Source organism: Amphiprion ocellaris, chromosome 19 (assembly GCF_022539595.1).
Source record: "Amphiprion ocellaris isolate individual 3 ecotype Okinawa chromosome 19, ASM2253959v1, whole genome shotgun sequence".
NCBI classification, from domain to species: Eukaryota; Metazoa; Chordata; class Actinopteri; family Pomacentridae; genus Amphiprion; species Amphiprion ocellaris.
Window position 1 is genome coordinate 10,166,243 of NC_072784.1, and position 12,610 is coordinate 10,178,852.

At 36.2% G+C, this 12,610-nt stretch overlaps 1 protein-coding gene across 1 annotated transcript; it reads right to left on the reverse strand.

Annotated features, from left to right (window-relative positions):
* Positions 1 to 7,002: 7,002 nt before the first annotated feature.
* On the reverse strand, positions 7,003 to 9,539 carry LOC111582748 (DELTA-sagatoxin-Srs1a-like). Its single transcript, XM_023291588.3, has 3 exons — positions 9,405 to 9,539; positions 8,501 to 8,573; positions 7,003 to 7,748 (listed from the first exon to the last, which is right to left on the reverse strand). The coding sequence occupies exons 2-3, from the start codon at positions 8,566 to 8,568 to the stop codon at positions 7,325 to 7,327; spliced, it is 492 nt and encodes a 163-aa protein (XP_023147356.1). The 5' UTR covers positions 8,569 to 8,573; positions 9,405 to 9,539; the 3' UTR covers positions 7,003 to 7,324.
* Positions 9,540 to 12,610: the final 3,071 nt, after the last annotated feature.

A 12,610-nucleotide genomic window follows, 5' to 3' on the forward strand; every position in this document is an offset into this window, starting at 1 on the left:
TCACCTGTCCAGCAACTTTCTGTTTAAATGAATACATATTAACCTGAAGCACAGTGGTGGCAGCATCATGATGTGGTAAAATTCCTAATAATCTCAGAAATTAAAGATAAGAACCTGAAATTTTCTCTGTTATTTCTCATCATGTCATTGATCCAGAATCTGCAATATTGGACAAGTAGATCAAATTTCTGATTATGGGCGAGTTGAAAAAACAAAAGTTCCATCTTTGAGTTCGTCAAACTTTCCATCAGTTCCATTTTTCTCATTTTTGTGACCAACTATTTCATAATAAAGTATTCTACATGTTTAGTTTTGTAGTATTGTAACCTGCAGCTACATGTGGTTCAGAAAATATCACTAGTTGACTCTGAGTTATCAGTTTGTTTGTTAATGAGCTCAAAGATGGAACTTTTCATGACAGCTTTAGTTGTTTTTCATACTTTAACTTGCCTGTAATCAGTGATTATTTGATCTACTTGTCCAGTATTACAGATTCTGAATCAATGACATGATGAGAAATAACTGAAAATTTCAGGTTTTTATCTTTAATAGTTCCTGAAATAATTAGGAATGTTACCAAGAAGTATCCCCACACCATGATGCCGCCACCACCATGCTTCAGACTAATATGTAAATTCAAATAGCCTCAAACTTCAGTGTGAGAAAGAACATGCTGAAGGCAAATTTTTAATAAATAAATAAACTTTCTGGAGGTATTTGATATATTATACTTAAATTGTCCCAAATACTATTTTAAATGTAAAGAATTTGTGATAAAACAGGTTTGAAGAAAATCTGAGATGGATGAGTTCTTTTAAACTGCGTGTCTTTATATTTAATATTTTACATTTTTGCATCATATCAGCTTTAAAAAATGTCTTTAATGTTGTCAGACTTCATAGTTTACATCTTGAGTCCTATAATTATATTTTAGACGCTCTTTGGTGGCTGCTGTTGGTTTCCTTTCACACAAATTACACTTTTTATAGTTTCATTTTTAAATCTCCTGAGCTGTAGATTGAAATGTTAATCTCCAATTATTTTGATCATTGATAAATCAATTTGAATGTTGTTTTTTCAACAAAAACTGTCTAAACTCTTTGATTTCATCTTCTTCTGTGTTAATATTTTCTGGTTTCTTTCCTCTGTGACAGTAAATTGAAGATGTTTGGACTAAACAAGACATTTGAGGAAACATTTTAACCATTCTACAGATCAAACAGTCTCAGAACAGAAAGGTTTCATCAACAGCAGCTGAATTGGCTGAAAGACGAATGAATGCTGGTGTGGAGCTTTTTAGACGGTAACATCCACACAGGAAGCAGCTGGTTTGTAGGTCTGTTGGCGCCATCTGGTGGGCTGAAGGCAGCAGCAGTTCACCTCCTTCACCTGATTAATTATTGGGATACTGATTGGATTATTGACTCTGTCCACAGGCAAAAATCAAAAATCGAGCTCAAATTCTCCCTGATGTTTGAGGAAAAGAAAAATTCCCAAATCTCTATCGAGAATCTTATATTCCACAACTGAGAAAATTCTTCAAACCTCAACTAATGTTTTCAGCAGGAAGTTTTCTTTCAGTTCCCAGAAAGTTCTTCTTAAAAGAAATAGTAACTAAAGACATAATTTGAATATAAATACCTCTCTCTTAATTTTACTTGCTTCATCCAGGTCATAATTTTAATGTTTAATCTGGACGAACCATCAGAGACAGAAAAACAGCTTTAAATGAAAAATCTCTTCTTCCCTGAGCATCTTGAGTCTGATTCTGGGCTACAGTTGATTTGATTTTTGAAAAGCAGTTTCATATTTAAAATACATCTTATCTGCTTGACTTTAAATCAGTTTCTTGACTTTTTTTTTCTAATTTGTCACTGCAATGTTCTCATAGCAGACTTAAAATGTGCCCAAATTGAAAAAACCTGGTCTGAACCTTGTCTTACCTACTCAAAATGTCACCAAATTGACTTTCAGCTAGTCCAAAATTACAAGAATTTGTCAAATATGACTCAAACTTTGTCCACACTTGCTCTAAATTTGTCCAAAATCACTCAGGCATTGTCCAGAATTGGTTGAAATAGGTCTAAAATTACTCATAATGGTTCAAACATTTCTCAAGATTTGACCACCATGGTAATAAATGGTCAAAATGAAACAGAATTTTGTCCAAATTGACTCTGAATTGGCCCAAAATCACTCAAACATTGTCCAATGTCTCACACGTTGTCTAGAGTTGGTTAAAATTTGTCCAAAATGAATCCACATATGTCCAAAATTACTCAAAATGGTCAAAACATTACTCATGGTTTGTCTACTTTGTCTCAAAAATGGTCAAAATGACAGATATTTGTCCAAAATTACCCTAAAGTTCACCGAGATTTACTTTCAACCTGTCTTTAATGAAAAAAAAAAGTCAAATAGAACTTAAAGCTTGTCCAAATTTGCTCTAAATCTGTCCAAAATCACTCAAATATTGTCCAGAATTGGTTGAAATCTGTCTAAAATTACTCAAAATGGTCAAAACGTCACTCAAGATATGTCCACCATGAGTCATAAATCGTTAAAATGAAACAGAAATTTGTTCAAATTGGCACTAAATTTGTCATAAATTACTCAAAATTTCTCCTGATTGACTTTCAATTAGTCCAGAATGACAAGAATTTGTCAAATATCGCTCTAACCTTGTCCACGATAGCTCTAATTTAGTCTAAAATCAATCAAATGTTGTCCAGAATTAGTTGAAATATGTCTAAAATTACTTACAATGGTTAAATCATTTCTCAGGATTTGTCCACCATAATTCATAAATGGTCAAAATGAAATAGAAATTTGACTCTGAATTTGTCCAAAATCACGCATACTTTGTCCAATGTCTCACACGTTGTCTAGAGTTGGTTGAAATCCTTCCAAAATGAATCCAAACATGTCCAAAATTACTCAGAATGGTCAAAACATTACTCAAGGGTTGTCCGCCATGACTCATAAATGGTGAAAATGATAGAAATTTGTCTGAAATTACTCTAAAATTCACCAAGCTGACTTTCAACTAGAACTCCAGCTTGCCTAAAATTGCTCTTAATTTGTCCACAATCACTCAAATGTTGTCCAGAATTGGTTGAATTCTGTCTAAAATTACTTAAAATGGTCAAAACATTCCTCAAGATTGTTCCACCATGATTCATAAACGGTCAAAATGAAACAGAAATTTGTCCAGATTGACTCTAAATTTGTCCTAAATCACTCAAACTTTGTCCATAATGTCTCACATGTTGTCTAGAGTTGGTTAAAATCTGTCCAAAATAAATCCATGTCCAAAATTACTCAAAATGATCAAAACATTACTCAAGGTTTGTCCCCCATGACTCATAAATGGTCAAAATGACAGATATTTGTCCAAAATTACACTAAACTTCACCAAATACACTTTCAACCTGTCCAAAATTTTAAAAACTTGTCAAATAGAACTTCAAGCTTGTCCAAAATTGCTCTGAACTTTTCCATGATTGCTCTAAATTTGTCCAAAATCACTCAAATGTTGTCCAGAATTGGTTGAAATCTGTATAAAATTACTCAAAATGATCCAAACATTTCTCAAAATGTGTTCACCATGATTCATAAATGGTCAATATAACACAGACATTTGTCCAAACTGACTCTAAATTTGTCATAAATTACTCAAAATTTCTCCCGATTGACTTTCAACTAGTCCAGAATGACATGGATTTGTCAAATATGACTCTAGCCTTGTCCACAGTTGCTCTAAATTTGTCCAAAATCATTTAAATTTTGTCCACAATGTCTCAAAAATGGTCCAGAATGGAATGGAATGAATTTTTTTCACAAAAATACTTCCTTCACAGGTGTCATAAAATCAGAAACAAACAAAATAGCAGCTGAAGATCCAGAGAAATGCAAACTAAAAGTTATATATACAGAACAAAATCAAATTAAAGGAATAAAACCACAAACCTGGAGAGCAGACGGTGCAGATCAGGTGAGAAACAGGTGAAAACCAGGCAAAACCACCAAATACTGACAACTGATCAGGTGGAAGTAAGGAGGCCAATCAAAAAATGAGAGAAAATGCACAAAGGGAGGAAGTAAAAACACAAGCAACATACAAAAGGAGGCCATTTCATAATAAAACAGGAAACAGAAAAGGGACATGGAAGGTAAACAAACAGCTGAAGACACAAACAAAGAGGGTAAAAAAAAAGAAGAAAAAACACACAAAGAGGAATCGAACAAAATAAAACCCAAAACCTATGATGGTACTGAGACCTCCACAAATCTGGGTTTTCAAAGAACAAATACATTAAAGGTGATGACTACTGGATCAGTTCATTGCAAAAATCATGCAGAACACATTCGACTAGCCGGCTGACAATTAGTGACAAACTTCTATAAAATCAATGAATCTATTGATATTCTTGATGTGAGACTAAAAAGAATCTAAGAGCTTTTGGTTTGGCTTGTAATTCAAGTTTTCCAATATTGTGTTGCCTTTAACTAGAGCTGCACAGTCATTGAATTAGTCGTCAACTCTTTAGGTATCAACTTTTATTAATCAATTATTTGGGGGCAAAATATCAACAGATGCAACATTTCTCTAAGGAAAAAAGCAACTACACCTTTGGTAACAGAAGCTAATATTTGACAGATATTTGTTTTTTTTGTTTTGTTTTGTTGTTTACAGTTTTTGAACATTACAGTATTCCACAGCTGTTTTTTAAATATATTTTTTGTAGCATTCTTGCTGCCATTTTTTAAACAGATTTATCTAACATCACATTACAGTCTATCAAATCCTCAGAAAACCTATTCAGACATCGTTAGCTTGATCTGCTGCTAACCTCTTAGTGGTAGAAGAGTGTCAAGAACCATTTGGGGCTCATCATTGTCATGTTCCTTTATCATCATTCTTATCATTATTCTGCCAACGAACGCGGTGGAGTTATGTGATGATATCGGCGTACGTGGATCCTTCCTTCCTTCTGCTAGCAACATTACTCAAAAACAGACAAACGGATTTGGATGAAATTTTCAGGGAAGGTCAGAAATGACACAAGGACCAAGCGATTACATTTTGGCAGTGATGCGGCTTGAAGATTGGATCCACGGATTTGTTAAAGATTTCCCATAGCGAGATAGCAGCACAGTGTCACTGTAACCACGACAACAAGTCAACATGACAACAAGCTATGCCAGTTGCCTGCTGACGATCACATGATTGTGATCCTGCTACTGATTTATCCGTTGGAAATGATACAAGAAACAATTGATTAAATTGTGAGGGTGTTTCTGAGTTTTCCTTCCATCTTTACGTGAATTTTCGGACTTTCCGGCTGCTTCTTCGTCATGTCAAGAAACCGCTTCTTAGATAAACACTTCCTGTGCCATGGAAATGGTGCCAAAAATAAAAGCCTGTAACTTTAAAAACATGGAGGGAACGGTTATTTTAACACTAGCAAAACAAAGCCTTGCAAAAAGTGATGAACTGATCAACAGACCTTTATAAGAGTAATTTACACACATGTAGGTCACGTGATTCAGTATTCGTACATAATGTCCACATGCATAACACATGCTTGTGCTCAGCGCATGGTCATTTTGTTTGCAGGTACATCTATATTAAATGGCCACATTCTATAGTGCCATGATTTATTATCAATAATTATAATAATAAAATGCTGCATTTCTACAAAAAAAATGCTGCATTTCTGACAATGCCATATGGGGGAATGAGCAGCCTTGGAGGAATACTCTCTAAACACTTTTCTTGTTATTCTTGTCATTGTTATTAATATGAATAGTTAGCAAAAAGTAATGAAAAGTTAGCTTTAAAGTGGAAAATATTGTAGTTGGGTAAAAGCAATCAATTAAATAGTCAACTAAAAACATTACATAGCTAAAAGTGAACAATTAAATGATTAGGACAACTAACTAGTAGTTTAACGTAAAAAATGTAAGGACTAGAATTGTAATGTAATGAACTGTAATAGCTAGAAGTAATATATAGCTAAAAATAATTGCTTAAGTGATTAGCAAAAAATAAATGAAGAACTATTTATTACTTTCAGTTAAGTATCCTTTAGTGTTAACTAATTATTTATTACAACAACTAAACCATTTGCTATATTTAATTAACAATTTATGATCATTTTTGTTGTTGTCATTGCTAGTGTTGTTACACAGTTACAAGTAAATCAAACATTGTAAATGCAGGCGTAAAGAGTCAGTGAGGCTGACTTTTAACTTACAACGTCCTGGACAAACCCCTTTGAGCCAATAAGCGTTCCTCCAGGATAGCTTCCTCTCAGAATCTAGATTTTAAAGGTTCCTCCAGGAACCTCCCAAGTGAGCAGGGTTCTCTGAAAATCCCCAGAGTTCCTAAAAGCTCCCCTGATCATAAGAGAGTATGTAGAGTGTACCAGTCTTTACTCTCAAAGTCTTGATCTTGCCTTACCTTTGATACTCTCAGGTCTTGTTCTGAACTCAGTCTCAAGCTCTCAGAGTCCCGGTCTTGTCTCAATTTTGGTACACTCAGGTCCTGGTCTTGTCTTGGTCTCAATATACTCAGGTTCTCGTCTTGTTTCAATCTCCGTAAACTCTGGTCCCAGCCTTGTCTTTGTAAACTTTAGTCCTGGTCCTGGTCCTGGTCCTGGTCCAGGTCCTGGTCCTGGTCCTGTTCTCGGTCTCTATACACTGTGGTCTTGGTCTGCTCTCAGTATGTTCTGGTCTTAGTTTTGTCTCAGTCTTGCTACATTCTGATCCTGGTGTTCTCTTAGTCTTGTTACACTCTGATTCTGGTCTTACCTTAGTAAACTTTGGTCCAGGTCTTGTCACAGTCTCAGTACACTCTGGCCCTAGTTTTGTCTTAGCCTTGGTACACTCTGGTCCTGGTCTTGTCTCGGTACACTCTGGTCTTGGTTGTGACTTGCGTCTCAGTTTTATACATTCTGACCACAACACTACAGTAAATGAAGCACGGAGGCAGCAGGGTTCCAGTCATACATATATTTATTATCCAGCAGACAATCAGTTCATGTTTCATTTTCAGTGATTATTGATCTGGTTGATATTCTATTAGAACACAAGTTTATCAGGAGCATGTAGCAGTGGAGAGAAAGACATCTTTCTGCGGAGGTTCAGACCAAACCCAGAACAAAAGACAGGATAAAGTCAATGTCTGTTAATTAAAACACAACAAACTGCACACTTTAATGAAAGATGTGAATCATACTTTGGTTAAATGTTTAAAACTCTAAAACATCCTGTATCATCAGCTTCTGAGAAAGGAAAAGATGAAGCACATTTCCTTCCGTTAGCCGTTTATGCTGCTGATAATGTTGACATCCAGCTGTGGCTGGTAACTGTCAGTCATGGTAGCTGAGATGATCAAACCATTTCCCTTGTAAATCAGATCAGAACCAGCATGATCTCTGACAAACTCTATCCCTGTCTTGTAATACATTTTATCATACAGACTGTAATCAACAAGTTCATTCTTGTCAAAGAGTCCCACTGCATAAAGGTTAGAGTAGAAGTTGAAGTTGTAAGGATTGGAGAACATGACAGCCATCTTCTTTTCGTCTCTATTTGTAGATTCGCTGTAGAGGTCGTAGGTGAAGACACCCACAGCTCCACAGGCTGTGTTAGGAGTCTTTGTGAACAAAGCAGAACCATTTTCAGATGGTCCAAGTGTTGATGGTAAAGCATCTTGGCAGTGTCCACTGTAAACGTACACTCTGTCAGAGAAACATGAGACACCTCTGAATAAACAGATTCACTTTTGGAACCAGGCAGCATCGTGGCCCAATGGGTCCACCGTCACCTCACAGCTAGAAGGTCAGTTTGTTTTCTAATTGAGTTGTACAGGTTATAGGTCACATTAAAGGTGGAAAAACTTGAAATGATTCATCTTGGTCTCATTTATTGACATGACAAAAACCTGGCATTTTAACAGGGCTGTGTAGACTTTTTAAATCTACTGCAGATAATGGATGGACTTTAGGAACCTTTTCCACTCAGACATCATCAGACTAAATATTACTGGATGTAACTGTAGTTCTGTGAAGGAAAACGAACAATGGAGTTTTGATATGCCAGACTGCAATCAGAGGGAAACTGCAGGCATAAGTTGGGATCTAGTAAACCGTACATTATGTTACACTGTACTATATCACTTCATATTGTTATAAATCTAATCTAATCTAATCTAATCTAATCTAATCTAATCTAATATAATATAATATAATATAATATAATATAATATAATATAATATAATATAATATAAAACCTTCAGAATAAAAGCCATCCAACCACTTAAACAGTAATATTCATTATATATATATTTTTTTCTGTTATATATATATATATATATATATATATATATATATATATATATATATATATATATATATATATATATATATATATATATATATATATATATATATATATATATATATATATAACAGACCTCAGGTGTGCACTTACATGGGGTTACGTAGCATGTAGTTGTTGGTATTATTGTTAATTCCAACTGCACACTGGCGGTTTCCCATGATGCCTGCAAACAACAGAACACAGATCAGTCACACGTCTCAAACTCTATAAGTTGAAAAGTAAGCAGAGAAGTGCTGAAGTTAAGTCGTACATGGAAACACAACAAATTAAAATAACTTTAGTTTATATAAATCGCGTTTCATTTTGCATGAGGAAACAGATTCAAGAAAGAAGGGAACATATAAGCACTTAACATGTTTATTAAACACCTGTGCTTTGGTGAAAAGAAAACTCCTTCCTATAGAGTGTTCATATAACTGCAACTTGGTGGACTGTTCCATCTTTGGGGGTTTTTTGTATTCAAAAAGAGGGCCAACATGCTGTTTAGCGCAGGGATATTCAACTAAAATTCGAAGAGGAATGAACGGTCTTGGCGGAGCACTGCACTCTCTGAGTGCTTTTCTTGTTTATCTTTTTGTCTTTCTTCCTCTCGTCTGTCCCTCACCTGTTTTCTGAACTCAGCTGTGATGTTTAGCGGCTGGACTGCAGAGATCAATTCATTGGCTGAGTAGCGTCACATGGGATGACTGAACTCGTACCTAATTGGTCTATGTGTTTCCTGAGCTGATAAACTAATGCCGTAAACACTGGGAAAGCTGGTAAAATAGAAGCGACTCATCAAATTTAAAATATCGAAATGCGTTGTCAGAGACGTTTCAGGGATTTTGAGTCATTCTGCGCTGCAGATGCATTAATTGCGTTAAAAATTTTAATCAGATTAATTGTGGTGATTAATCCACATTAACGCGGGGTTAACTCAGGTTTGTACCCAAACCACTGGGCTGTTGATCTAAGTTGGCTCTTTGCTTTGTCGTATAAAGCAAGACTTTCTTACCTTAAGCGCTGATGAAGATCCCCTTTTACAGAAGCTGTGGTTAAGAAGTCAGCTTGTTCTGAATAAAATTAAAGCTGTCTGGTACTGCTCACAAATCTCTGCTGTGCTGCTCAAAATGCCCCTGGAGTCTCTCAGGTTTTTGTTAGGCAAAGGAGTCCCCCCCCCCCAGTCTGACACGCCTACATATTTTCATTTCATTAGCAAAGCACATCCTCATTCTGAGGCTCAATTGTTTTTTTTTTGAAAACATAGAAGTATTGTGTTGGTGATGAAAATTCCATTTACTGTTATTCAGAAACTCCAAACACAACTGCAGTATGTTGTTTTTGTTTTGGTCAGCGCATTGTAGACAATGAACACATCATGCAAATACACTTATATTTGTTAGTTAGCTTTAAATATGACATGAAATATTAAACAGGAAAAAAATATCTTTAAAAGTTTATGCAAAAATCAACAGGAAAACCACCACAAAATCGTGTATAAAGGCAAGACGGAAATAATTGTACGTGGCAAAAAAGAAGGACGGCGTAGGATTTACTGATGAGGATCTACATTTCAGCTACATTGAAGGTGTAACTAGATCCATTCTGACATCATAAATGCAGCCAAACTATAAAACAAAATGTAGAAAAACTCCTTCATCTGTAGAGTGAATTCCTGTAAGACCATCAGATATTTCACTGTAAATGCTGCTGCTGGAAACCTGACAAAAAGCAAGAAGAGAGAACAGCTGAATCTGATTCTTAGATCCTGCACTGACTTTGATTAAAGGCTCGACTCATTCGACACATTAATGTAAAGACATTTCTTCTACATGGTTAATTCATTAGTTTCAGTTTATAAAGTGCATGCTTTTGTTTTTCTCATCTTCAGCCTTTCCCTGTTGTTTTAATTGATTTTATTATTCTACCATAACTGTTGTCACTTTATACAACCTGTCTCTACTGTTTTTGATTTATTTAACTGAATTAATTTGATTCAATTCAATTGATTCAAAAAAAGCATTGTCACTGTGTGTGATAAGGTGCTGTATAAATCCTTGTTCAGGTGTTGTTTTCCTGGAACATAGTGGGGCAAACGTTAGGCTAAAGGATGCCAAAAGAAAAACAAGAAATACGACATACTAGTAGTCGCATGGTGGTTTGGCAGAGTGTAGTCAACAATATTTCTTGTGATCGTAAATCTAACACAGCAGTCACACTGATGGAAGCCATTTAAAAGCGATCAACCCTGTTTAAAGGAAACTAACATCTGAGAATAAGTGAATTGTATAATACATTTTAAATAGTTAATATTTCAGAATCATTCTGAAGTTCCACCAGAAACCTGTGATCATCCAACGTGGTGCAGATCACATTTTTTACCTGCATGTTGATGAACCACACCATATTATCAACCAGAAGCATGTTAAGTTTCGTCTGTTATTTATACGTGCTGGAGTTGTTTAAATGCAGTAAACTTCTTACAGAGTTTGGAATTAGCAGCACTGATTAACAAACCACAGTGCAGCTGGTTAGTCTGAGGTCAGTGAAAAGGGGCAGCAGGTGTGTTTGTTGTAGCTGGAATGTTCTGACATCATCAGGATGTTAAAATCATACATTCTGTCCTTCAGGCGTTTGATGTTCCTCATTCAAACCTTATGTCAGTGTGTGTGTTGGAGTGGTGTATTTATTTAGACAGGTGAGGATACCTGCGCTGGGTGTTGGCCAGTGGCGTCAGCCCCCCTAAAATATTCTTAAGCCCCTCTAAATAGTTTTATGTTCATTTATTTAAAAAAAAAAAAAAAAAAGAATCTTTTTTTTTTTTTTTTACAAAAAAGTGCCGACAAATTCAATATAATGTGGCCAGAATATGAGTTTAAATAAATAATCACATAACCAGTCATTATTAATTTAAATATGATCATAAATCTTAGTTTCCCTTCACTTCATAGTGGAAGGTAGAGAGTCCGAGTCAGTGCGTCGTGATCCAATCCATTCCACTTGTTCATATAGAGCACGCCCACATCACGGAAACTCCAGTCCACGCTTTCCCTGCAACCTCGGTTGCACTCGGTACCTGCAGCGTGTGTTTACCGGGAGCGGAGCACACAACCGACTAGAGCAGTATTAGGAGAAGAACGTGAATAAGAATGGATCTACGAAATTTTTTCAGGAGAGTAAGTATTATCACTGCTGATAGTAACAATAAGTTAGCTCTAGCCCCCCAGCTAACAGCAGAAAGTCCCCACAGGGATACGTCACGTCCACTCCCTGTCCAATCAGAATCCTTTCCAACGCCCAAGCGTTAAAGCGGAATTAAGGAAGGGAATAAACGTGCGGTCCATGTAAACCTCAATTCGGAATTAATATTTCCATGTAAACGCGAAGCACAAAACTTTAATTCCGAATTAATAATTCCGAAATTAAAAACTTCATGTCAACGTGGCCAGTGAGAGGGGAGAGAGCTCTACTGGAAAGGTGAGTCACAGGATAGAGTCATTTGTGATGCAGACAGTCTTTGAATTTTATGGGGTGACTTCCTTCTGGACTTCCTTCGTCTTGCTGTCATGTCACTTGAAAAAGAGGCACTTTAGCACCTAAATCACAATAGAGTAATAGACGCCTTTGCCACCCTTAAAAACAGACGACATTCTTTGATGCTTCCACCATCCAAGTAACTGCCAATTGTAGCCATGAACTTAGTTTGTGTGAGTTCCTGCCATCTGGCTTCAGTAACATAAACAGACAGTGAACTATATCAGTTTACGGGGCCTGTTGTTCTCAGCAGTTTTCCACAAGGTCAATATAACAGGAGAGGAATAATACAAAAGAATGGCACATGAAATCATAAAAAGAATACAGTCCATTTTTATAACACTACCCAGAGCTCGTGACCATAGATGAGGGTTGGAATGTAGATGGACTGGTAAATCCAGAGCTTCATCTTGCAGCTAAGCTTCCTCTTCACAACAGTCTGGTAAAACCCCTACATTACTGCTGGTGCTGCACAAAGTTTCCTGTCCATCTCACGCTCCATTTTCCCATCACTCAGAAACAAGATCCTGAGATACTTAAGCTCCCTTGCTTGACTACTGTAGCATTTAAATTTCCCTGGTGAGGGATCAAAAACAGTCTTAGTGTACCTACAGCAGGGAGAACTGCAGAAAGATTGCAGGTCCAGGCCAGGATGCAAACTGAGGACCTTCTAGTTGTGAGGCGACA